Genomic DNA, 27790 nt, shown 5'->3' on the forward strand with positions numbered 1-27790 from the left:
CTTTATGCTTTAATTTACCTGCCTGGCCAGGCAGAATAATGTTGCCTGGATTCCATACGTCCAGGTGTGAATTAGAATAAAGCTGTCATTATACTTGAGGGGTCTTTGTGGTCACACCCTAAATGCAGCCTGTATTAGTAAAGGGTGACTCCCGTGGCCACAGGTGTCCCTGGGCAGAGAGCAGAGGTGAGGGGGAGGGGTCAGCTCAGGCCTGGGCTGCACGGACCCGTGGGGGTCTGGGGCCCCAGCATTGGTTTCTCTTTGCAGTGTCCCCTGCGCGGCCCAGCACCAGCCCTCTCCTGTGAGGGTGCTTATCCCCGTTTTACAGAAGAGGGAGCAGAGGTTCAGAGAGGTTAAGTGACTTGGCCACTCCTCTCTGATAGAATCCAGGCTTCTGAACCCCAATTCAGAGCTCCGTCCACATGGTGGACACAGAGCGAGGGCTCCAGAGTCGCCGTAATGGGGTGGTGCCCTGCAGATGGGCGTTGCCTAGGTTTCTCCAGCCTAATCGTTCTGGTTTTTAGGACCAGGTGGACACTTTTATTTTCCTAAATGCCTTGAACTTCCTGGTCCTGGGAGCAGCAGAACGTCCAAGGAAGGGTGTGAATAGTGCCTGAGGAGTTCGATGCCGCACTTGGCCCCCTCCTCAGCCGAGGACGTGGGCACACATTCTGGCAAACTCCACCCCCCAACACAGCCCCTCGGGCATGGCTTCCAGGAAAATAGAGCCTTTAGCTGGCCTTCCTCTTCCTAGCCAGCCGAGGAGAATAATACCGCCTGGCCTTCAGGACAGTAGGGCTTTGGAAGGCCACAGTGCCTGCTTTTGCCACAGCCAGCTTGATCAGCTATCCCTGGAAGCAAGAACAAGAAAGATCAAGGGCATGTACAGATTTGGGCTGTTGTCAGGGGTTGGCATCCAATGGCATCCAATCAGTGTGCATCCAGCCTTTGGGGCGAGCACTGGGCCTGAACTGGTGCCAGCTGCTCCCCCCCAAGCAGGTCTGGCCAGAGCCAGGGCCCAGGGCAGACTAGTTCTTCCCGGCCAAGAACTGCAGGGACACTGACCTGGAAGGCAGCTTGTGTGTATATATGTGTGTGCACGCGTGCACACACTGGAAACAAGGGTTGGCGGTGGTGGGGACTGCATAGAACTGAACCTAGAGACCCCACCCCAGCTGTTCGCCTCACTGCCACTGCCTTCTTCAGCCGCCATCACTGGGTAGGCTGGCACGCCCCCCACCCCCACCCCAGCACAGCAGTAGAAATCTGTCCGTTGCTTTTCCCTGTGCCTGCTCTGGAGAACTGGGATGGATACCGGTCCCATGGGGCCCTTATCCTCACTCACTGGGTGACCAGGCTGCCAGAAGTGGATTCCAGAGGATGGATCTTCCCCTGACATTTTCACTTGTTCAGACTGGATTTGCTTTCTGATTGATGTGTTATTTTTGCTGTGCCCTTGTCACACAATTGGGATCAGTGCACTTTTAAACCAATCATCGTGAATGACCCTCCTGTAACCAGCATCCAAACCTCCCACATGCCAGACTTTGAAGGTAGCAAACAAGTTGCCCAAAAGGAAAGTAGAAAGAAGTCTGAACACTGTCAGATTTCCAGTGTATCTGGACACTTTGACATCTTCCTTCCAAGCAATCTCCTATCACTTGGCCCTAAGGTGCTGTTGAGAAAGATAAGCCTATCTCCAGGGAGATGATGGACAGGCCAGCCCAAAGACAGGCAACACAGGTGCTGTCCTGCACTTCCTGAAGTGAGAAGGACCAAGCATCCCTCGGGAATGGTCTGGCATCCAGCCCTTTCTGTAGCTGGGTAAGGGTGCCTGAGAACAGCACCAGAACCTTGCTGAGGCAGGACAGGCTTGGAGGGGATTTGGAGCCCCTTCTCCCTCCCCCAGCCTCGGCAAATAGCTGAACCCTAACCAGGATCCCATCTGAGAGACCGACTTCACATTCCCAACCCTGCTGAGGGCAGTATTACTGCTCTGCTCTGTTTGGAAACTGCCATGCAGCTGCCTGCCCTCCTGGGATATTAGCTAGTTCCAGATCTGGGCGAATCATTGTTTTTTCCCACTAAATGCTGGGCCCATGTATTCAACCTGGGGGTGGGGTGGGGAGGGAGGTGTCACTGAAACTGGGAGAGGAGGAAATCACATTTCTTTCTAAGACAGAGTGTCTTTTAATCAGAAATTGAGATGTTTCAGTTTCAAGACCAGAGGCATTAATCACCACTGAAATGATGGGATGTTTCTAATTAGAAACAAATTATTCTGGAGGGATTATAATAGATGGTGTTTTTAAAGAAAACCATTGGCTCTCTGTGTTAAGAGTATGGCGTTCCCTTTTACAGAAAAGATCAAAAGTGGCCGTTGACTTCCTGGTGCCAGTGGAGGTCCCCTGGAAGGGGACTGGCCTCACTTGCAAGGCCTAAGTCAAGCCCCAGATGTGCCCCTCATACCTGAGCCCCAGCACTTCCCAGAGGCCTTAGGAGATCAAATGAAGCCATAAGCATGCACGTACCTGTAGCTGCAGAGCCCTAGGAAGAAGCCAGGGAGAGCCTCCCATTCAAACATGGCTGTGTCGGTGCATTCCCAGGACTGCTGTTAGATGCCTTCCTGTGTTGTGGGCAGAGATGGGGGCTCAAGTTCCATGGTCTCAGAAATGAACAGACTTTGTGTCACTAGGGGGGCTTGTTCCAGAAAGCTTTCAGCCCCAGCACCACTTCTGAAGCCTGCACTTGCTTTGGTGGGGATTGACCCCTCCCCTCAACTCTGCAAGGCTGGGCAGCCAACCCGGCTGGGGCACCCACTTGCTGTGGGCCTGCAACCAAGTCACTGTGATTCAACCAGCATTTCCTGAGCTCCTGTTCTGTGCCAACCTGTGCTGAGCACTGGGGGTACAAGAGTGGACAATGACCCAGCCTAGATACAGACAGGTGGAGCCAGCTGCAGACACCAGGCCACGCTAAGTCCCACTGGGCAGGTACAAATGCAGCCCCTGCCAGGGGCAGCCCCGAACAAGGGTGCTGGTGGAGAGTGATGCTACTTCTATTGGGATCAGTGACAGTGGCCCTGACATTCACCAGTGCTTTAGAATTTATAAAGCACTTTCACTCACATTCTCCCATTTGACCCTATCCCCATTTTACAGGTGAAGAAACTGAGGCTCAGAGTGGCGACGTGACTTTTTTCTTGAGGTCACACAACTAGTAAATGGAAGGGCTAGGAGTCTGGTCCCTGCCTTTTGGCTCTTAATCCACCTTTCCTTCAGGTACATAATAATGTCAGAGGCTTAGTTTTCTAATTTGAAATGGGAAGTAGATGAACTGTTATATGCCTCAGGTCTAACCATCATAGGCATAAGCTTGTTGTAAAGTCAAGTATTTATCTACTCTCTCTCCAGCCCACCAATCAAAACCTTCTCTCCCAAGGGCTTTGTATTAATCATTTACACTGTAGTATAAATCTGTTGTCTCTATAGGAGATCATGCATGTTGTCTCCTCTTATTTGTGAAATAAAAAGTTGAGTCCTTAATATAAGAAACTTGAGCATCCAAGAGCAAACATAAGAGGCACTGGGGACATCAGGGCCCTTTTCTGGGATTGTGAAACCATACAACACAGGCAGTCAGCACTCTGCATGCAGATAGGGATCAGCAAATCCTCCATTCCGTACTACTCTTGGGAGTGTAAGCAACAGTGAAAAGAGGGTCATCAAACTTCAGTACTTTTCTGGGTAGGGCAGGAGGGAGAGGGGGCAGATACCCCCTTGGTCTGGAGCATTTTGTGTGGGTGAACAGAGCCTGCCACTGGGTCATGGAGTTAAAGTCCAGGGCCCACACCTGCTCAGATGAGAGAAATGAACTTGTTGTAGAGCGGTGGGGTCCCCAGAAATTGCCAGGAGAGGTGCCTGCATGGGAGTGAACTGAATGCAGTTGACGTGGGTATTTTTCAATAGTAAATTCTACAGTGTATGTGGTCTGGGATTGCATCCTCAGATGCAGAGGAACTGGGGATACGGAGGACCGACTGTACATTACACTTAGAATAACTCCCGAGTTGTTCAAGGGTCAGCTGCAGTCTAAAGGCCAATGCCTTTGCCCCCTCCATTTCCCTGCTGCCCCTCCATTCACCTAGTGTCCTTCCTCAAATCAGCTGCCTTTGTGTGGAATGAGAGATCAGAGAGTGGGGATGCCTCCCCCACATGCCAGTCTAGGTTTTAACCACTGCCTAGACATGACCATTGAATCAGAGAAGCTGTCATCCCTAAGGAACACTTTGGTTTCAACACACGCTGTCAGCGACCTCAGAGCAGGGCACATGGTCAGGACAACACAGGTGCACGTCCCTGCTCTGCAGTGACCTCATCTAACCTTGAACCAGCATCATTCTCTGTCAGATGAGTTTAGGGGTACCTGCCTCCTAGGGCATCCATATAAAGCACTTAGTGCAGTGCTTGGCATAGGTGCTCATTTTTATCATGATCTTCTTCACCATCATCATCCAGTACAGTCACAGGTCTCTTATCTCTGATCAGAATCGCATTTCTTATACAGGCCTGTAAAATATTTATGTCATAGGAGATGAGTTCTTTGAATGTGGTTTGGACCCCATGAAACAGCGCATGCCCTGACCTGGGGCTCCGCGTGGTGACAGCATGGCTCAGGGCAGGAGACGGTTGTGCAGCATTTGCTGGGCACGTAGGCCATCCTTCTGCAGCAGGGGGGAAGGGTCTTTCAAACAGTCTCTGATAAGCTGGGAGAGCTAAGTTACGAAACTGGTGGCAGCTCCTGCCCGAGGGGAGGCAGTGAGACAGCTCCTGTAGCCCCCTCTGTGCTCCTGGCGCCCATCTGAAACAAGAAGCAAGAGCTCTTGGGATAGCCAGCCCTTGCAGGTCACGGGGGGTCACCTGGGCCTTCTGGTTCCCTGACTATAACGTTCCAACCAGAACCTGTAGGACAGCAGGCTGCGAATTCAGAGAGTTTGAGGGCAATCCAAAGCTAAGGCTGAGGATAGGATTCAAGGATTTGAGGATTTCAAAAACAGTTTGAAAGAAAGTATGAGTTGAAGGGGGAAGGGGTGTGTGTGTGTGTGTGTGTGTATGTGTGTGTGTGTGTGTGTGTGTGTGTGTGTCTAAGAAAGCATTTCCAATTTCAAGGCTGGAGCAAAGACGGTGGGGATTTTCATCACTGTTTAAGCCTACTATTTCAGGTTTCAACAGCTTCTGAGATTTGCATTGCTCATGCCAAGTTTTGGGGGGAAATTTGTCAAAAATGCTTTTGGGGAGCTTTTGACATTTTACCAGCCCAGTACCTTTCAGACACGAGCAGAAAATGAAGTTCCGTAGGGGGTTCCCTGCCCCCCTGGCTGTCATGCGGGGCTGTCCCGTGCTGCCCCTCAGAGGCAGGCTGGCCCCTCGGAGGGTGGCTCTGTGAGAGCGTAGGGTGGGCACACTGTGCAGTGAGGATTCATCTTTGCATTATTTCACCCTAACCCTATTCCTGCGCACCCCAGAGCCTGTGCAGGGAGCCCCTGCCTGTCCTCCACTCTGTAGGAGCCAGCGCTCATGTGTGTATTAAACATTCCTGTCACGTTTTCCTCTTCCCAAGATTTTTACAACTTCCTTTAGCTAATTCTCAAAACATCCCTTTGGAATCTGGTGTCATTTATAGTCGTGATTTTACAGCTGGGTGGATTTTACCACGCCGTGGTGGAGCGTGTCATCAGGACTGGGCCTCCACATGGTGACAGAGGCCTGGTTCCTCCCTGCTGGAGAGCCGTGTGGCCCCAGAGGAGTGCAGGCCTCCGGGCAGCAGCCGGGATGGGATGCCCGGGGGCTACATCACGGGGAAGACCGTGGACCCTCTGAGCCTCACGCTCCGCCTCTCTGCAGGTGGTGCTGTGCCCTGCAGACACTATTCCTGCAGTCAGTGCACATGTATTCTGCACCTACTGTGTTCTGAGCGCCCGGCCCTGCCACAGCAGCTGTTAGTGTGAAGATTAATGAGGACTCATGAGAATGGGTGTGAGCCCAGTGCCCGGCACCGGGAGGCAGGCAAAAGGTGGACCTGCTGCTGTTACTACTACCATCACCACCATCATCATCATCATCGCCACCCGTGGGATGGGTGGCAGGTCCCCAGACCTTGTGTGTGATGTGCAGCTGCAGGCACTTGCTGGAGAGGGGGCTGCACTTACTCCAGGTCACCTGGCAAGGAGCTTTCCTGGCGGATTTATTACTGCTCCATTTTGTCTTGGTTTCCTGAGTCTCGGGGAACCACATTAAATGTTAATGTCATGAGTGGCTTGAAAAAACTACCCAACAGTGACAGTGTGCTTTAAAGAAGACCAGATCTGTTTTTTAATACATCTATTTGCTTAGATTTTAAAAGTCTGAAAAATGGCTTCACAGCGATGCTTGGGGCTAATTCGATGCTATCAGGAGACACTGCCGTCTCCTCACTGTTGAATTAAAGTGGAGGCTGAGGGGAGGCCGACAGAGGTGAGATTCATTGTCTGTGCCTGTGCTACCCTTAATGCAGCGAGCTCAGGTTACAGGAGGATGCAGTGTCTTCAGGGCCAAATCAATCTCTAATTGTGCTCCTGGCAAATGTGGATGTCCACACCTGCCTGGTGACCAGCATGGCAGCCCAGGGAGGGCTAAGCAGGCCAGGTGACTCAGGGCACCTTCCCGGGCTCCAGGGACCCCCGGCCAGCTCTATCTGCTCTTGGCCCTATGCTGACTGTTGTTAATAATAGTAGCAGCGTTTGTCCATCCCAGACTTCCTGCTAGGCACCTGCTCTAAGCTGTCTCTAATCCTGGAAATCATCCTGCAAGAAAGGTTTTATTATCCTCAAGCTACAAATAAAGAAGCTGGGGCTCGTATAGGTTAAGTAAGTTGCCCGAGGTCACACAGCTAGTAAAGGGGGATGCAGCATACTGACAGGCCTGTCCTGTTGCCACTGCACTGTCCCTGCTGAAACTCCGGCCAAGGAGTGGGTAGTTATGCATGGATTTTAGGCCAGGGGCAGGCTAGGCACCAACTCGGCTCAAATGAAAATGCAGCAGGCCTGGAAGGTGGCAGCTGCACCAAAGGGTCATTGGTGGAATTTTCCACTTTTGTTTTTAATTACATAGGTAATTCTATCTTGCTTGGGAAGACACAGAAGAGAAAAACTAGTCCTACAAAACAAGATGACAGCACAGTAAATTTTTTTAATTGTTTGTCTTCCCAACTTTTATATAGGTACACACACACACACACACACACAGGTATTGGAAAAAATGGGGTGGTTTCTGTACGTGCTACTCTGTAACCTGTCTCCTCACCTGACGTTCTGAAGCAGCCTCTGTGGGACTGGCTCAGACACCGTTCTTAGGTGGCTAAGCAAATACCCGATATTCTCAAAAGTTCTTCCAAGTGAGCACAAGCCATTCACAGCCGAGAGCTGTGTGAATGGCAGCCCCCAGGACTGCAGCTAAAATTCTGCAAAACCTAATCCCAGGGGCAGAGTTTGCAGGGTCTCACATGGCCCCGACAGCAGCTGAGGGTCAGCCCCAGCCTCTCACCTGGCCCAGCCCTGCCTCTCAGAGGTGTTGGAAAGCCATGAGGACAGACGCTTGAGTCTCTGCAGAAGAACTTTGGAGACACCCTCCGTGATCTCATGAGGCAGTTTTTTTTTACAGACTGAAAAATTAAAAACCAGTGACTCAAGCTAGGAAAGATAATGAAGAAATGGTGGAGCTGGACAGTGACCTGGTTTTTTGATTCGTGGCCTCCCATAGAAGCTCCATCCAGTTCAACCTCTAATTCATACAGGAAGATGGAATTCGGTCCTTGGGATGGGGCAGCTGGGGTCCTGTCCCTCCTCTGCCACTCACTAATCTGTGACCTTGGGCAAGACACTGACCCCCATCAAGCTCAGTGGCCAAGATCAGCCCCTTGGGATGGTTGTGGAATGTTCCACACTGTCATGGAATCCTACAGGTGAGCTCACAGACAGAACAAGCATGCCGCCCGCATAGGCTAGAGGTGTCATGAATGCTCTCCCCCCACCCAACCCCAGAGCATGTTAAACAAGACTAAGAACTTTCAGAGGGGAGACTAGTCTTTGAGGTCACCTCAAACTCTTGAGTTTTACAAGGGTCATTGGTCCTTTCCCGCCAGAGACCTTGTCAATTTTGCATTTGGTTTTAGTAGATCCATCAGATTGAGCCCTTGCTCTGATTTCACATAAATAATAACAACACCTGCAAAAGACATTGAAACCCTACCTGGTGTTCCTGGGCAGGAAGTGACCCAGCCAGGCTAATTGCCCCGCCAGCAGAGTCTGCAGACCTCATGGTCAGGGGGCCCATGGGAGCAAGACCATAGTCCCAGATCCTTCTCTGTTAGCCTGTGCAGAGTTTCCTGGGGACCCAGAAACCCCACCACCACCTGCCCCACCCTGGATGCACCCTTTCTCCAGGACGGACTATGAGGACACCCCGCTCTTCTTCCTGGTGTGTCCCCTACAGCAGGTGGCGCCAGTGAGCCAAGTCAAGATGGGAAGACAAGGGCTGGTGGTGTCTGAAGAGCAGGACACATGGCCCCTTCTTCCCCAAGTGCCCAGTAGTCACAGAAATAAGGCCTCACGTACATGCTTTCCCAGGGAGCAGGGCTTTTTAAAAATTTTACGACCAATTTAGATATAAAAGTCTTTAATGGTGTAGGTGGACTAGTCAAATGCCTACTTAGAATATGTAACTTATTCATGTAGTTGTATTTCATATTTAAAGTTTATATATTATGTTTTAATTTAAAAATATTGCTATTTTCTGTCTTTAGCATATTATGAAGTTGAACCTGATAAAATTCCTGTTTCTTTGGGGTCGAAAACAGTTGACTATAAGCAGTTTTGTAAAGTGCATCCTAATATTTGCAGCATCTGTCTTCATCATCACTCACTCCACTATCTGAATCCCCTGTTCAGTTTACCAGAGTGTACAGGGCACTGCCATCCAGGTTTGCTGAAATACCACCTTTTTTGAATGTGCTGTTCTCTTTGGATATTCCCTTGCAAGCTATGGCATGATGTTGCTCTGGGTTGGCATGACTTTGCATAGGCAAGACTTTGATTTACATTCGTAGGATTTTGCACTGCATTAGGACCCTTGGCCATTTCCTTCACTTACCCTGCTGGTGTGGACCCCCAGTCTCCGGGTATAGCCACTTACCAGATTACTTTTCTTTCTTTTTTTTTTTTTGAATTTTATTTTATTCATTTATTTTTTATACAGCAGGTTCTTATTAGTTATCTGTCTTATACATATTAGTGTATATATGTCAATCCCAATCTCCCAATTCATCCCACCATCACCATCCCCGCCAGCGCCCCGCTTTTCCCCCTTGGTGTCCATACGTTTGTTCTCTACATCTGGGTCTCTATTTCTGCCTTGAAAACCAGTTCATCTGTACCATTTTTCTAGATTCCACATATATGCGTTAATATACAATATTTGTTTTTCTCTTTCTGACTTGCTTCACTCTGTATGACAGTCTCTAGGTCCATCCATGTCTCTACAAATGACCCAATTTCGTTACTTTTTATGGCTGAGTAATATTCCATTGCATATATGTACCACATCTTCTTTAACCATTCATCTGTCGGTGGGCATTTAGGTTGCTTCCATGACCTGGCTATTGTAAATACTGCTGCAATGAACAGTGGGGTGCATGTGTCATTTTGAATTACGGTTTTCCCTGGGTTTATGCCCAGTAGTGGGATTGCTGGGTCATATGGTAATTCTATTTTTAGTTTTTAAGGAACCTCCATACTGTTCTCCATAGTGGCTGTATCAATTTGCACTCCCATCAACAGTGCAAGAGGGTTCCCTTTTCTCCACACCCTCTCCAGCATTTGTTGTTTGTAGATTTGCTGATGATGCCCATTCTAACTGGTGTGAGGTGATACGTCATTGTAGTTTTGATGTGCATTTCTCTAATAATTAGTGATGTTGAGCAGCTTTTCATGTGCCTCTTGGCCATATGTATGTCTTCTTTGGAGAAATGTCTATTTAGGTCTTCTACCCATTTTTTGATTGGGTTATTTGTTTTTTGTAAACTTGAGCTGCATATATATTTTGGAGATTAATCCTTTGTCCGTTGATTCGTTTGCAAATATTTTCTCCCATTCTGAGGGTTGTCTTTTCATCTTGTCTATAGTTTCCTTTGCTGTGCAAAAGCTTTTAAGTTTCTTTAGGTCCCATTTGTTTATTTTTGTTTTTATTTCCATTATTCTAGGAGGTGGGTCAAAAAAGATCTTGCTGGGATTTATGTCAAAGAGTGTTCTTCCTATGTTTTCCTCTAAGAGTTTTATAGTGTCCGGTCTTACATTTAGATCTTTAATCCATTTTGAATTTATTTTTGTGGATGCTGTTAGGGAGTGTTCTAATTTCATCCTTTTACATGTAGCTGTCCAGTTTTCCCAGCACCAGTTATTGAAGAGACTGTCTTTTCTCCATTGCATATCCTTGCCTCCTTTGTCATAGATTAGTTGACCATAGGTATGTGGGTTTGTTTCTGGGCTTTCTATCCCGTTCCACTGATCTATATTTCTGTTTTTGTGCCAGTACCATACTGTCTTGATTACTGTAGGTTTGTAGTATAGTCTGAAGTCAGGGAGTCTGACTCCTCCAGCTCCGTTTTTTTCCCTCAAGATTGCTTTGGCTATTTGGGGTCTTCTGTGTCTCCATACAAATTTTAGGATTTTTTGTTCTAGTTCTGTAAAAAATGCCATTGGTAATTTGATAGGGATTGCATTGAATCTGTAGATTGCTTTGGGTCATATAGTCATTTTCACAATATTGATTCTTCCAATCCAAGAACATGGTATATCTCTCCATCCATTTGTGTCATCTTTGATTTCTTTCATCAGTGTCTTATAATTTTCTGAGTACAGATCTTTTACTTCCTTAGGTAGGTTTATTCCTAGGTATTTTATTCTTTTCATTGCAATGGTAGATGGGATTGTTTCCTTAATTTCTCTTTCTGATCTTTCATTGTTAGTGTATAGGGATGCAAGAGATTTCTGTGCATTAATTTTGTATCCTGCAACTTTACCAAATTCATTGATGAGCTCTAGTAGTTTTCTGGTGGCATCTTTAGGATTATCTATGTATATTACTATGTCATCTGCAAACAGTGACATTTTTACTTCTTCTTTTCCAATTTGGATTCTTTTCATTTCTTTTTCATCTCTGATTGCCATGGCTAGGACCTCCAAAACTATGTTGAATAATAGTGGCGACAGTGGACATCCTTGTCTTTTTCCTGATCTTAGAGGAAATGCTTTCAGTTTTTCACCATTGAGAATGATGTTTGCTGTGGGTTTGTCATATATGACCTTTATTATGTTGAGGTAGGTTCCCTCTATGCCCACTTTCTGGAGAGTTTTTATCATAAATAGGTGTTGAATTTTGTCAAAAGATTTTTCTGCACCTATTGCAATGATCATATGGTTTTTATTCTTCAATTTGTTACTATGGCATATCACATTGATTGATTTGAGTATATTGAAGAATCCTTGCATCCCTGGGATAAATCCCACTTGATCACGGTGTATGATCCTTTTAATGTGCTGTTGGATTCTGTTTGCTAGTATTTTGTTGAGGATTTTTGCATCTATATTCATCAGTGATATTGGTCTGTAATATTCTCTTTTTGTAGTATCTTTGTCTGGTTTTGGTATCAGGGTGATGGTGGCCTCATAGAATGTTTGGGAGTGTTCCTTCCTCTGCAGTTTTTTGGAAGAGTTTGAGAAGGATGGGTGTTAGCTCTTCTCTAAATGTTTGATAGAATTCATCTGTGAAGCCATATGGTCCAGGGCTTTTGTTTGTTGGAAGATTTTTAATCACAGTCTCAATTTCGTTACTTCTGATTGGTCTGTTCATATTTTCTATTTCTTCCTGGTTCAGTCTTGGAAGATTATACCTTTCTAAGAATTTGTCCATTTCTTCCTGGTTGTCCATTTTATTGGCATACAGTTGCTTGTAGTAGTCTCTCATGATGCTTGGTATTTCTGCGGTGTCTGTTGTAACTTCTCCTTTTTCATTTCTAATTTGATTGATTTGAGTCCTCTCCCTCTTTTTCTTGATGAGTCTGGCTAAAGGTTTATCCATTCTGTTTATCTCCTCAAAGAACCAGCTTTTAGTTTTATTGATCTTTGCTATTGTTTTCTTTGTTTCTATTTCATTTATTTCTGCTCTGATGTTTATGATTTCTTTTCTTCTACCAACATTGGATTTTGTTTGTTCTTCTTTCTCTAGTTCCTTTAGGTGTAAAGTTAGATTGCTTTTTTGAGATTTTTCTTGTCTCTTTAGGTAAGATTTTATTGCTATAAACTTCCCTCTTAGAACTGCTTTTGCTGCATCCCATAGGTTTTGAATCATTGTCTTTTCGTTGTCATTTGTCTCTAGGTATTTTTTTATTTCCTCTTTGATTTCTTCAGTGATCTCTTGGTTACTTAGTAATGTATTGTTTAGCCTCCATGTGTTTGTGTTTTTTACATTTTTTTCCCTGTAACTGATTTCTAATCTCATAGCATTGTGGTCAGAAAAGATGCTTGATATAATTTCAATTTTCTTAAATTTACTGAGGCTTGATTTGTGACCAAAGATGTGATCTATCCTGGAGAATATTCTGTGTGCACTTGAGAAGAAAGTGTAATCTGCTGTTTTGGGATGGAATGTCCTATAAATATCAATTAAATCTGTCTGCTCTATTGTTTCATTTAAAGCTTTTGTTTCCTTATTAATTTTCTGTGTGGATTATTTGTCCATTGGTGTAAGTGAGGTGTTAAAGTCCCCTACTATTATTGTGTTACTGTCGATTTCCTCTTTTATAGTTCTCAGCAGTTGCCTTATGTATTGAGGTGCTCCTATGTTGGTATATATTTATAATTGTTATATCCTTTTCTTGGATTGATCCCTTGGTCATTATGTAGTGTCCTTCTTTGTCTCTTGTAATAGTCTTTATTTTAAAGTCTATTTTGTCTGATATGAGTATTGCTACTCCAGCTTTCTTTTGGTCTCCATTTGCATGGAATATCTTTTTGCATCCCCTCACTTTCAGTCTGTATGTGTTCCTAGGTCTGAAGTGGGTCTCTTGTAGACAGCATATATATGGGTCTTGTTTTTGTATCCATTCAGCAAGCCTGTGTCTTTTGGTTGGAGCATTTAATCCATTCATGTTTAAGGTAATTATTGGTATGTATGTGCCTATTACCATTTTCTTAATTGTTTTGGGTTTGTTTTTGTAGGTCCTCTTCTTCTCTTGTTTTTCCCACTTAGAGAATTTTCTTTAGCATTTGTTGTACAGCTGGTTTGGTGGTGCTGAATTCTCTTAGCTCTTGCTTGTCTGTAAAGCTTTTGATTTCTTCATCGAATCTGAATGAGATCCTTGCCAGGTAGAGTAATCTTACTTGTAGTTTCTTCCCTTTCATCACTTTAAATATATTGTGCCACTCCCTTCTGGCTTGTAGAGTTACTGCTGAGAAATCAGCTGTTAACCTTATGGGAGTTCCCTTGTATGTTATTTGTCATTTTTCCCTTGTTGGTTTTAATAATTTTTCTTTGTCTTTAATTTTTGTCAATTTGATTACTATGTATCTTGGCATGTTTCTCCTTGGGTTTATCCTGCCTGGGACTCTCTGTGCTTCCTGGACTTGGGTGGCTTTTTTCTTTCCCATGTTAGGGAAGTTTTCAACTATAACCTCTTCAAATATTTTCTCGGGTCCTTTCTCTCTCTCTTCTCCTTCTGTGACCCCTATAATGCAAATGTTGGTGCATTTAATGTTGTCCCAGAGGTCTCTTAGGCTGTCTTCATTTCTTTTCATTATTTTTTCTTTATTCTGTTCCATGGCAGTGATTTCCACCATTCTGTCATCCCAGTCACTTATCCATTCATCTGCCTCAGTTATTCTGCTATTGATTCCTTCCAGTGTATTTTTCATTTCAGTTATTGTATTGTTCATCTCTGTTTGTTTGTTCTTTATTTCTTCTAGGTCTTTGTTAAACATTTCTTGCATCTTCTCAGTCTTTGCCTCCATTCTTTTTCCGAGGTCCTGGATCATCTTCACTATCATTATTCTGAATTCTTTTTCTGGAAGGTTGCCTATCTCCACTTCATTTAGTTATTTTTCTGGAGTTTTATCTTGTTCCTTCATCTGGTACATAGTACTCTGCCTTTTCATTTTCTGTGAATGTGGTTTTCACTCTACAGGCTGCAGGATTGTAGTTCTTCTTGCTTCTGCTGTCTGCCCTCTGGTGGATGAGGCTATCTAAGAGGCTTGTGAAAGCTTCCTGATAGGGGGGACTGGTGGTGGATAGAGCTGGTTGTTGCTCTGGTGGGCAGAGCTCAGTAAAACTTTAATCCACTTGTCTGCTGATGGGTGGGGCTGAGTTCCCTCCCTGTTGGTTGTTTGGCCTGAGGTGACCCAGCACTGGAGCCTACAGGCTCTTTGGTGGGGCTAATGGTGGACTCCAGGGAGTACTTCCCAGAACTTCTGGTGTCAGTGTCCTTGTCCCCGAAGTGAACCACAGCTGCCCCGCCACCTCTGCTGGAGACCTTCCAACACTAGCAGGTACGTCTGTTTCAGTCTCCTATGGGGTCACCGCTCCTTCCCCCTGGGTCCTGGTATGCACACTACTTTGTGTGTGCCCTCCAAGAGTGAGGTCTCTTTTTCCCCCAGTCCTGTCGAAGTCCTGCAATCAAATCCCACTAGCCTTCAAAGTCTGATTCTCTGGGAATTCCTCCTCCCATTGCCAGACCCCCAGGTTGGGAAGCCTGACGGGCTCAGAACCTTCACTCCAGTGGATGGACTTCTGTGGTATAATTGTTCTCCAGTTTGTGAGTCACCCACCCAGCAGTTATGGGATTTGATTTTATTGTGATTGCACCCCTCCTACCGTCTCACTGTGGCTTCTCCTTTGTCTTTGGATGTGGGGTATCTTTTTTGATGAGTTCCAGTGTCTTCCTGTCAATGATTGTTCCGCAATTAGTTGTGATTCTGGTGCTCTCACAAGAGGGAGTGAGTGCACGTCCTTCTACTCTGCCATCTTGAACCAATTCCTACCAGATTACTTTTCAAGAGATCTTTAAAAGTTTCTTACACCATCCTTCCTCATTTATGATTATGGTGTCCTACTTCCAGGAGAAGAGAGTTTAATTTCTTTGCGTCCCTTTTTCTTTTAACCCCCAAGTGATCTTGCTACAAATAATTGAGGGTATCCCTTACCCCGCCCCTGAACTATGAGAGGTTTTGTTGTTACTTAATTATAAGGCAACTTATTCTTTTCCAAGAATAATTTTGAGTGAAAGGCTTCATCTCTTGTATTTGAGCAACCTATCACCTGTATATAAAGTCAGCAATTGGGGCTGCAGGTGGTTGTCTGTTCTTGCTTAATTACACATTTGTATACAAATACTTGACTACTTCATCGTAAGAAAAGAGAGCTCCTCACACTCTACACAGGACACAGGGGAGAAGTTCAGGGTAAGTCAGAGTTTCTCAGCTCTGGCTGCTTGTTGCAGTCACCTGGAGAGCTTTGAAAAATACTGATGCCCAGTGCATCCTCCAGGGATACTGATTGATTGGTCTGGGACATCAAGACCTTTCAACGCTCTCCAGGTAATCCCATGCAGCAGATCCCAATGTGAAGCCACTCCCTCCAAGACGCCCTCCAGGTGGAAGTCACGTTGCTATGACACTTGTCCCATGTTCCAGGTCTCCAGTTGGTGGGAACCTCCTCATGTGACATCATTCTTCCACTGCAGCACCCCTCAAATTTCCAAATGCTCCAGTACCAACTCCTGAGGTCTGGGGTGGAACCCAGAAATGTGCATTTATCATGCACGAAGGATTCTCAAGGCTGTGAGCAGCCCTTGATGGATTTATCCAGAAGATGGATACGGAGCCAGGCACACAACCTTGCCTGTCACGGAGAGCCCATTCTGGTTTGAACATGCCAGGACTCTCAAGGGGGGTGGTGGGGGTTGGCAGCGGAGGCGATGGGGCACTTGTGGTTTTCCTACCTCTTTCGTGATTTGAAAAGACTGGGCCCCATCAGAGCACCATGCCCTCTGAGCTCTTTATCCTTCTAAAGTGAAAAAAATGTGATCCTGCTTGTTAGACTAGAAAGCAGAGGAATTCACCTGAGGCGCAAAAGCCCCTTTGGGAGCGCAGATGATGGCCACTTCTCATGGATGAAAGGATCCACGCTGAGCCTGTGCAGGGTAACCCCTCACAGACCCCCAGGGAAGGCCCTTCCTCCAGCACAGGCCATGGTCAGACCTAAGGGGAAGAGAGAGGGAGGCACGTGATCCAGATGGCACCTGGCATCCTCACCACATGTGGCATTCAGAGGAAAGACCCTGCTCCCCTCTCGCTACCCTGAGGTGCCAGTGTTAACTCCAGCTGGGCTACTACACCTGTGATCTTTGCTTTATTAAAGTTTTGCAGAGTGCTCTCAGAACCCCGTAAATCATGGGTTGTGAGCATGCTGGGGGACCCCAGATGGAGAGAGTGTGCATGTGGACCAGGCTCTCTGGCTGGGAGGAGACCAACTTAATGGGGAGATGGTTCCAAGGGCTCCCCGGAAAACAAGCAAGGGCCGAGGGGCTAGCAAGCAGGATGACGGAGTGGTGCTGGATACCTGGCAGGTTCCCTGTCAAACACTTTAAAGGAGCCCGAAGAGGAATGGGAAGAAGAGCAGGAGACAGAACACATAGTAAAGTCTTAGAAGGCCACTCACTGGGAATGCAGGATGGTCTGCTGAACTAAATACATTGGTTTGGTTTTAGCACACCCACATCTGCAAATGCTGGAAATGCCAAGAACTAGGGGTTGGGTGTCTAAATTAAAACTGTTAGCCCCAATATTAGTCCATGAGTCCGTTATGCAAGAAAGGTTGCACTTCTTCATTTTCTCTAACTTTAGTTAATTCTGACCCCCGACCCTCCAGGCTTGTGGAAATTCAGCCCCATCATTATTGGGCTCCTCTCCACACCCAGGGCTGGACAAAGGCCCGGGAGCCTCACATGGCACAAAGTGCCAGGGAGAGCCCTGTGGCCATCAGGTCCAGTCCCTCCTGGGTGCCAGCAAGCCACCCTGCTCACTGGAGAATTTCAAAACCCAGATGGTTCTCTGCTTGGAACAGGCATGAGAGGGTGGGAGGTGAAATGCAACCAGCATAAACTAATATTTCAACAATTGTGTCTTAGCTCAGGCTGCTGTAACAAAATACCACAGGCTGGGTGGCTTAAACAACAAGACGTTTATTTCTCACAGTTCTGGAGGCTGAGAAGTTTGAGGTCAAGTTGCTGGCATATTTGGTTCTTGATGAGGGACAACTTCCTGGCTTGCAGATGGCTGACTTGTCATGTGTCCTCATGTGGTGGAGGGAGAGAACTCTGATCTCTCTTCTTCTTATAAGGACACTAATCTCATCATGGGGGCCCCACCCTCATGACCTCTTTTAAACCCAATTACCTCCCAAAGGACCTACCTTCAAATGCCATCCCACTGGGGGTTAGGGCTTCAACATGTAAATGTTGGGGAGACACAAACATGCAGTCCCTAACATCTTGAAACAGTTTTCCATCAGGCAGCTGGTATGCAGCCAAGCCCTCTTGTCCTGCAATTATTTCAAGCACGTAGGAACGACATGCAGGGGCCTGGCCCAAGGGTGCTATGATGTGAGGCCATTGTCAAAGCCCCTCAGCCCGGGTTAGGCCCCTAGCTCAGCTGTCCTCAGCTCAGCTCTCCCTGTCTCTGGCAGTGCTCGTCGACCTGTGGGAAGGGCCTGCAGTCCCGTGTGGTGCAGTGCATGCACAAGGTCACCGGGCGCCATGGCAATGAGTGCCCAACCCTCTCCAAGCCGGCAGCCTACAAACAGTGCCACCAAGAAGTCTGCAATGACAAGATCAACGTGAACACCATCACTTCCCCTCGCCTCGGTGAGTGCCTCTGCTGGTCCCCAGCTCCTAGGGCTGCTGCATCCCCTGGCCAGCAAGTCCCCACTGACAGTGGGAGTTCTATAAGCCAGAAAACCCCCTCCTTGGGGCTTATTTGAGTTCTGGAGAGGCTAACGTGTCAGTTTTGTAGAGGATCTGAGGTTTCAGAGATGGAATTTCATCCTTGTCATGAAAAAGCTGTTTGTTTACTGTGGTCTCAAACACTTGAGCCCCTCTGCCAACAAATGAGGAACACGGGAGAATGTTCCTCAAGTGTTTTGGGATTCCTGTGCATGAAGGAGGCAAAGGGAGGTGCATCCTTCAGGAAATGAAGGATCTGGGGGTGTCATTCATGAAATCTTGGTGATGTGTGCATGGAATGTTCCTCAAGCTAATGCTTGAGAAGAAAACAGAGGTGTTGACAGGTTGGAGTCTTTAATTCGGCAGGGAGCTTTTGTGTGAGCAGCTTGGACCCGAGTGTTCCAAACCCAGCCCTTTACCAGGCCACATCCCCGGCCAGTGGTGGCACAAAAAGAAGAATATCTAGCACTGATCTGATGATTCTATTGAGCAGAGTTTCTGCTTTTCCAATTAGAAATTCCTAGGGAACTTTTTCCCCACCCAGTGCCCCTTTCCCTAATGCTAGAATGCCACCAACATGAAGGGGATTTCCAAGCAGCTTCACTGGGAGGGTCTTTGAGCTTGCAGAGGTGTACACCAGGCTTTTGCATGCCCTCAGGCTGGACCATCTCTCTGCACCACCAAGTGCCTGAAGGAGATTCAGGCCACCTGCTTGTGCTGTGACCTTGTGCTTTTGTGGGCCCTTTGATATCCACTGCCCTGTGCCATTCGGTTTATCAATGCCAACAGATAACGTCCTCTGCCATAAAATAACAGTACACACCACTTAGCTCAGAAGCGGGGGTGGGGCAGTGCCCTCGCCCTGAGGAGGCAGCCAGACCACTGAACTCTGCCAAGTGGTCAGGTTGGACCCAGAGTATGTCCCTTGTAAAAGAAAGCCACATCCACAGTGGCCCTGGGAGGGGCATGATTTCCCCGGTCTGTGCAAGGCTCCAGTGTACACATGGTTAAGGGCAGCCCCGACTATATCAGAGTGCAGGCCATCTGTGTGTGCATGATGACGTCCCCAGGCCACACATAACCTCTGGGCTTTCTCTCTCCACTGTCCCCTTAGCTGCTCTGACCTACAAATGCACACGGGACCAGTGGACAGTGTATTGCAGGGTCATCCGAGAAAAGAACCTCTGCCAGGACATGCGGTGGTACCAGCGCTGCTGCCAGACATGCAGGGACTTCTATGCGAACAAGATGCGCCAGCCACTGCCGCCACCAAGTTCATGACAGGCGGCCAGTGGTCCCGCGATGCTCCGACATGAGGTCTGAGTCCTGACGACATGGCTAGTTGAAAGCCCACCCACCCGAGAGCACACCAGTCCTGCGGCTGGGACCCCCAAAGCACACCGCAGCTCACCCAGGAGGCTGTCCCAAGAATCCAATTGCTTAGAACCTGAGAGTGGACTTGACGTTTGCTTAGTGCTTTTATACTTAATATATTGTTAACAGCCACTGGATGGCTTTCTACGGTAAGGAAAAAATAGGCATGAGTCACAAAATAATTGTAATTTCTAAGGTTCCACGTACCTCAAAGGGAACACCTCTGACAGAAATCGTCAAGAGAGACGTCACAGGCGCCCCTGTCTTGGATGTATCGGGGGAGGGGGAGGATATCCAAAAACTGAGACGTTTTACTTTAAAGCAGGCTTTATTCTGAAAGCCCGTGACACCCTGGATGGAAGGAGGCTTCTCTGGAGAGGCCGGGCTGCTGGAGCCCCCTTGCCACCACAAGGACCAGCACTTGGCCCCTCCACCCTGTCAGGGAACGTGCTCTCTAGATCGCGGCTTTTCCTTGGAGGTCTTGTCCCTGAGAGTCTGAGTCTGTGTGAACTAAAAAGGACGCTAGGGCTGTGTAGTTCTGCATACCACCTACGTGGGGGAGAACATTCCAGAAGGGCTTGGGTTTGGGGACATATCTAGTTTTCAGATCTCTGTTGTCCCCCACACAGGGAAACAGAAGAGCCTCTCTTCAAGGTGCTGTGAGAGGAGGCACGTGCTAATTTTGGCCTTGGGATTGCTTCCTGGCATAGAGGTGAGCTCAGGGCAGCTTTGGGAGGGGTGGAGGGGCTCCCCCTCTGCTTCTGGGGACCTCTGCTCTAGCCAGTACTTCATAAAGCTTTGCACCTTAGAGATGGCTTCCCATTGACCTTGGCCATCTATCTGAAGTTGATTCTTCTTAGAACCTCTGAAGACTCAGGCTCAGGCCTGGCGCTTCACCCTGGCACGGGGCAGGTTTCCTCCAGGACTGCTCAGCCTAGTGCCAGGATGGGTGGAGGAGTGGCCCCTGGCCACGATGGCCACATACGCACCCAGCCTTTCCGTGGCCCAGACCTTGCAATGTTCGTCGTTGTCATGCTGTCGTTGTTGACCCGTCTTAGTGGGGCAAGAATGACACTCAGAAAATCCGGAAGAAGGTATTTGCCTCCTACAGACACCTCACCCCTCAAAACAGAACTGTGCCCTCTCTGGAGCCCAGGGAGATGAAAAGAGTGTCCTCTGTGAAAGCACAGAAGATGGTACGACCCTGCCTGCCCGGGAGCTGGGAGGAGGGGACCCGACATGCTGGGAGGTCTGGTCTGCTGACCAACTTGGTGGGCCTTTGATGGGTGCTTATATTCAAGGACTTTATCATGAGAAACCCACCCTCTCCTCCCTTATTTCAGAGGGGATCTTACTTAGGCTAATCTCCATGGGATCATCTCCCAGTGCTTCTTGATTTACTGGTGCTGTGTTTATGTATCTGTGTTTGAGTTTTTGATGTCACAACTTTAGAGTCAGCTTAAATCAGAAAGAAAAAGAAACACTCTGCCACCCCAAGCCCGTCTTATGGGCTGTGTTTTGGTTTGTGATTTTTTACTGCCCCAGAGGCAGAAAAGTGGTAGGGATGGCAGGGAATCTATTCAGTTCCACCTGAATCTGTGAGAAGTGTTGAGAAAACTCCTTAGGTGTTCTGTGGAAAGACCCCAGAGGGTACCAGGCTGGGGCAGCTCACCTGCAAGGTAACCTCCAGCGGCTGCCCAGGGCCTGTGCAGAACGCTGTCCTCCCTGCTCCGGCTTGGCCGCGAGCAGACTCCCCAGGCCCCTCAAAGTCTTGGGGAGCTAGGGCTCAGTTTTCCCCCAGCCCCAAATGGGCTGTACTTTACCACAGATGAACAGAAAGCTCTCAGCCTTGGGGGCTGAGGAGCAGAGTCGGGGCAGCAAGCTAAGGAAGCCGGGGCAGCCTTGCTTACTGTCTGCATGGGAACCATGGGCCCACCTGAGCTGGGCAAGCATGTGCACATGCCCAGAGGCGAGCCCGTTGCCTGGTGCCTCTGAATCTCCCCCCTGGCCACCTTGACGGTATCAACTGGACGCCCCTGGCAAGGGCCCCACACCCTCAGAATGCAAATGACTGATTCAGTTATTGTTAAACATCCCTTTGGTTCCCCAAAGTTTAGGTCTTTCTGAGCTCTTTTAGCTCATGCTGGCACTGTCACTCTGAAATTCACCAGCCCGCCTTCTGTTCACGGCACAAGCAATGATCAATTTCAGTGAAGCCATCATAGCACTCTTGCTCCACTTTGTACAGAAGACAATGAAACCCTGTCATTACAACAGTGATGTTTCTTTATGGTTAACAATACCCTGTACTGTCACTCAAGTACTGTACCTTTTTGGTTGCACAAATGTGTTACTAACTACAGAGTCTCACAATCTTATGGTGCTATTTTCATTGGTGCAAATGAAACCCTCTCAGTTGACCATGGCTTGATATTATCAGAACACAGGGAAAGATCCTCAACGGCAGTAATATCATTGCTTTGTTCTCTTTTCTTCATTTCAGAGTCAAATGTATATATTTTCCATTAGCTAACTTACATTACGTACTGTACCCATGGTATTTTTGTTTTACTTTTTGGTGCTGGTTTGAAAGAAAAGAAAAAAAAAAGAACAGAAGACAAACAATGGACACCACTGTAAATGAAAAATTAAGCATTTCATTGGAAGTGAGTTGAATATGTTTAATAAAATGTTCTTCCATAACAATTTTAAGCTGTCTGTGAAGTAAAAGACAAAAACCAGTCCTCGAGGGCTGACAGAGGGAGGCTGTGTCCTTTTCTTCTGCAGTGGTCACACCACTTGCCTGGGACTTGGCTGCAAGAAACTGCAGCCTGCCGACCACAGCTGTGGACAGTGTCAAAGGTCGCTGGTAAATGCAGTTCTGGCGGGTGGCTGCATCTCCCCAAGTGAGTGCTAACAAATCATTCAGTCCTGGGCCTCATCCCTTTGTGGTTGCAAAACCCTGGGTGGGGACATGAAAGTGTGACAGCTGTACAGTGAGTCTGTGAGTCTGATACAGAGCAGCTACCTCACTGGTGGAGCTGCCCAGGCTCCCTGGGGGTGCAGTGACCCCTCTGCAGGGGACCCCTATCATGCCAGAATGGGTACCTGCTCTCCACAACCTTGCCTCTTCAAGCTTCAGCCCCCACCCCAATCCTGCTGGCAGCCCAACAGCTTCGCCACTCCTGCAGGTGTGAGCCAGACCTGGCCCTTCCTACCTCCCAGTCTGGGGACACAGCAAGGGCACCACACCATCATAATGGGGACCACTGCAGCCATTTGGACCCCATCTGGGCCTGACATGGAGCAGGGATGTCACAGCTCCTGCTCTTGGAGGGGGTTGTCTCCTCCCAGTGTCAAGGGGAAAGAGCTCCCCACCCAAGAACTTGGAGGTTCATTAGACAGAGCGCCTCTTTTTAATGTTGGAGCAACACCCAGAAATTTCACAAAATAAAGACCATTTGTTTAATCGACGACCTACTGCCCATGGCCCCCTGGTTACCAAGAAACCTGTAGTTTGTGTTAATTCCCAAGAACCATCAGCCACCTGCCTCTGGGACCCATTAGAACCCTTTCCTTGCTCTGGGAGTTCTGATCTCTCTTCTGGGTTAACTTCTAACAGCCCTGATGCTATGTGATTTCTTTATAAGCTGCTTGGATTCCAGTTTGTTAGATGAAATTGACAAGCAATCAATCAGCAAGTGTTGAGTGAGCTACTATTAGGAACCAAGCACTTCCTGGAGCCACTGAGAACACAAATGGACAAAAGACCTGCTCCGGAGCCCACAGCCCCTCAGACAAGCCTGGAGTCCTGGACAACAGAGAATGAGTGAGAGCTGCAGGAACTCCAAAAAAGAAAGGTCAGGACTTCCCTTGTGGGTCTGTTGATTGCCCTCTGGATACAGGCTAGAAGGCTCGGCATTGGAATCCTTTACAGTGACGCTCGCCCTCTGCAAAGGGTTTTGGCAAAAGCCCCTATGTTTCTACTTCTACACAATTCTGCCTGCATCTATGTCCTCCTTCTCTGTCTGACAACTGACCCCATCCTCATGGAAGGCCAGCCCTCACACCTTTAATTCATCCCCCATTGCTTCTCTACACTCTGTCTCTATCTCCAAACTTTCATTAACTCTCCAGACCTCTCCCCTGGCTTTTGCCCCCTGCACTGCACTGTCACTGTTCTTGACAGGTCACCAGTGACCTTCTGGGTATCATTTGCACACATTTTAGGGTCCTATTCTCCACTTCTCAGCAGCCCTCTCCTTTGGGACATCCTCTTCTCCTGACTTCTCCTCCTTCTCCTTCCTAGCTCCCCTTCGTCTGGCAGCTCTCTAGATGACAGAGTGCTCCAGAGCTAAGCCCTACACCCCCTTCTCTCTCTATACTTTCTCAAGTATATAGGCTTGGGAATGTATACTCAAGCTCAAGGCTTGAGTCTGGCTCAAGGCTTGAGCCAGACTCAAGGCTTTTAAAACCATGTGTATTCTGGTATCTCCAAAATTAACCTCTTCAGTCCTGGCCTCTCTCTCGACCTCCATATTCATACATGACCTCTCCACATGCACAGTCAATCCCACGGGAAGCCCTGGGACTGGGACAGCCCTTCAGAGTCATTCCAGATCTGAGATTCAGTGGGGATGGCTCACCTCTCCTCCATGTGGGATCATCTGGGGTGGCTCCAAGGACAGGTAGAGGCTGGGATTATCAGAAGGCTCACACATTTGCATATCTGGCAGCTGATAACCAGCCTTTAGAACTTCAGCTAGGACTGTTGACCAGAACACCTACAAGTGGCATCGCCAAGGGGCTGCTTAGCAACCCTGAAGTATGATGGCAGAGTTTCAGTGGCAAACACCCTGAGAGAGAGAGCTGGGGACACTCATGAGAACCGTGTCACCTCATATGACAACTCAAAAGTTACACAGCATCACTTCCACCATCCTTACAAAGGCCCACTCAAGTTCAAGGGGAGGGGACAAAGAGTCAACCTCTTGCCAAGAGAATGGAAACGTTCTGGATGAGCAGGTGAGATGGGAAAAATTGTTGTGGTCATTTGGGGGAAGATTCACACACCCCCATATGCAAAATACACTCACCCCTCTCCCATCCTACCCCCAAAGTCTCATCCTATTTCAGCATTATGTTCAGGCTCAAAGTCCAGGATTGCATCATCTAAGTCAAGTGCAGGTGCATGCAGATGGGCTTCCTCCCGTGGATCCTCAGATACAGCTTCTTGAGCAGTTTCTCTCAATTGGAAGATCAGTGAACTCAAAAGAGACATTATCTCCACCCAGTTCCCAACACCCAAGAGAAAATGGTGGGACAGCATGGGAGCACCACTGTCAACACTCCCTATTTAAAAAGGAGGGGAAGCACATCGCGGTCCCTTTCCGTAGCAGTTCTGAAGTACAGCCTGGTGCACGTGGCCAGTCCCATTAGGCTCAGCCCTGCTGCCTGGGAATGATTCTCCCTGGGCTGCCTCCAGACCCAAAGAGGCTTGCTGATTGTTGTAATCCACTCTTAATGGAAAGGGAAGCAAGATTCAATCAAGTGCCCTTTCCTTTGGAGAGGATATCCTGATGTGCCCCAGACCACTGGACTCCTAAAAACTTCACTGATGTAATGTTTCCTTGATTCATCCTGGGGCTTATCTCCCACCCTGTAGAGTGCAGATGATACTGTACTAAGGCCTCTTCTTCCTCTCCTGGTCTGATTAACTGAATGCCATGGACACAGCAGGTCAATGCAGATTCTGTGGAGGGTGTGTACAGTCCAGGCCCTTTGGGGCTACATTGTAACAGAGTGGGAGAGTTAACATAGCCCTGGGGAAGACTGAGCATAAGTGGGTACTGGTGTCTGTTACACATGAATGTGAACTGGGTCTCCTTTCTAAAGGGATGGAAAAGAAAGCACTCGCCAGCTCAACAGTCATACATCTTGTATGTGAACATTGTTAATCTGGCACAGCAGTGCGTTTGGGGCTAATTATTGGTTATGACTGTGGTAGTCCACTGTCATGTGACAGGACCCAATCTAAATTCTGTAGGGGCCAGACTGATGACTTACAAGGGGATATAATGGGGTCTTTAAGTGTTTCACTAAAATATTCCATTCTCACTGGGTTACAACATTGCTGTTGATTTACTATCTTGCCTGGGGAGAGGGAGGCAGTTTCACAGTATAACGTGTCTTCCTATGACAGTTCTCTATCCCACAGGCCAAGGACCAGGTTTCATCCATTCCAAGTGTACATTCAGGGACAGGGGAAATAATCACTGGTTGACCGCAAGGGTCCACTGGGTCCACTGTGAACCAAACATGTATCAGGACTCCATTTATTACATGAACTCCACCCCACTTCACTCTTAAAGGAGGACCAGGATAACACTCTGGGTCCTCAGCAACAATATCAACTTGGATCCTGTGTGCAGCAGGTAAATTGATTAATGATTAATCATTCTCAGCATTTTTATTATCTTTCTCCAGTGCATCCATAACACTCAGCAACAGCCATTGAATTTCTTTGCCTTATAATTTCTATTTCCCTGTTTCTTTCAAATGACTGAGATACTGCCCTACCAGTGAAAGTTTTAACCATTACCCTTTTCGGATGCCAGGGGCATGGGGTCCTTGTAGCTGGCAGGTGACGCAGGTCTAAAATCCTATAGGATTTTAGATTCCTAGGATTTCTGATTCCTAGGACTATTCCTGGCACCAGCTGTCTTAGTTTGCGTTCTTGGGAACCCAAACTAAGATGTGTGGAGATGTCTGGGCAGAAGGTTCATTGGGAGGTGCCCTCAGGAACACTGATGGAGTGAGAGAAGCAGGGCTGGGCACAGGGAGATACGGACCTCTGCTACATTCGTAACAGGGGCTCAGTTGATCCCATAGGGAACTTTGGAGCTGGAATGCTCCTTCAAAGTTGAGGCAAGGCTTTGGAGTATCATTGTCTGCAAGCTGCTCTGGGAAAGGGGTGTAATCTCAAGAGTCAGTTCCCTTATGTTGAGGGTGAGGCTAGGGATGGGCTCAGCTGTGAGTCAGCCAATGCTGCTGGCAGCTGGGGGCATGAAGGTCGTAAGGGGCATCAGCGTGGCACACCGCAGCACCCACTGCATGCCTCAGACCTAGGTTTTGCAACACGAAATTCCCAATCTCCTCCCTCTCACACATTCATTTTTACTCTGTAGGCTTCCCCATCTCAGTAAAGGGCACCAGTATCCACTAATGTCTGACATCAAAACCTCAAAGTCATCCTTGTTTCCTCAGTTTTGCTCTCCACCCAGTCCAATGCAACCACAAATACCATTCGTTCTGCCTCCAAATTAAGTCTCTGATCTGTCCGCTTCTTCCTGTCTCTCTGGCCACCACTGTGTGCTAAGTCACAGACCTCGCCCCAGGACTCCACAAAAGCTTCCCAGCGACCTCCCTCCCTCCTGACTCTCTCCACACCCTAGTCAGAGTAAGATTTCAGAAACATAAATGGCCTTCCCCACTTAAAACCTTTCACTTGCCCCTGGAGTTTTCTCAGCTCAAGCCCTGTGTGATCCGGCTCCTGCTGTCCTCTCCCACCCACCGTACACACACACACACACAAACACACACACACCAGCCACACACTCCCCTTTCTGTCCAAATCCTCCACCCTTGTCCCCACCCTTGGGCCTTTGCAGGTGTCTTTCCCTCCCTTTGCAATGTTGCCACCGGCCCCCAGTTCTTCCCGTGGCTAGTTATCTGCATCCTTTGTGTCACAGCTGAAATGTTATTCCTTAGACAGACGTTCCCTCCAGGGCCCAGCAGCCATCTTTCCTCCCTCCTCAATACTTGTCAAACCTATCACTATTTTGTTAACTTTTTTACTTACATATTGTCTGTTTTCCCATTTAGAAAGCGAATTCCACCAGGGCAGAAAACAGGTCCCTCTTGGGTATGGCTGGATCCCTGGTTCCCAGCACATGCATGTCCCAAGTGAGTATGCTTATCCATTGTTGGTTACAACTTATCTTGTTTCTTTTCAGATAAGTTCACGATTGTACCAGAAGATGTTTATACTGGATAAGAAAAGTGCAGTCTAAATTCAATGATTCTTTTGCATATGGCTTGAATGATACAAATATTTGGACAACTAGCTGTAAGTCAATGAGAACAAGATGTTGGCTGTTTTTCAAATTCTCCCCCTTGTCAACCACCCCTTGCCAACAGAGACAGGTATTTTCAGGTGGTTTCCATGGTGATCTAGAAGCTGTTTTCTCTCCTTTTCATTTTATCTTTTGAAGAGGAGAGTGACAGATCAGGAGGCCGAGAAAGTCCCTGGTTTGCTGAGGATTTTGTAAAG

The 27790-nt window shown here is 47.6% G+C and overlaps 1 protein-coding gene across 12 annotated transcripts in view; it reads left to right on the top strand.

Moving 5' to 3' along the window:
• Nucleotides 1–27790, top strand: part of ADAMTS17 (ADAM metallopeptidase with thrombospondin type 1 motif 17) — a 354337-nt gene that overhangs the window by 313154 nt on the left and 13393 nt on the right. For 7 of the 12 annotated variants that reach the window (XM_082385137.1, XM_082385145.1, XM_082385149.1 and 4 more), the window contains 2 exons: nucleotides 17829–18006; nucleotides 19199–27423. In XM_082385137.1, coding sequence (XP_082241263.1) covers nucleotides 17829–18006; nucleotides 19199–19365 — 345 coding nt within the window. In that variant the 3' untranslated portion in view covers nucleotides 19366–27423. The remainder of the gene's footprint in view (nucleotides 1–17828; nucleotides 18007–19198; nucleotides 27424–27790) is intronic. The other 5 variants (XM_082385144.1, XM_082385146.1, XM_082385148.1 and 2 more) reach the window with 5 other exon arrangements.

Source organism: Balaenoptera borealis, assembly GCF_965194805.1.
Source record: "Balaenoptera borealis genome assembly, chromosome: 3".
NCBI classification, from domain to species: Eukaryota; Metazoa; Chordata; class Mammalia; order Artiodactyla; family Balaenopteridae; genus Balaenoptera; species Balaenoptera borealis.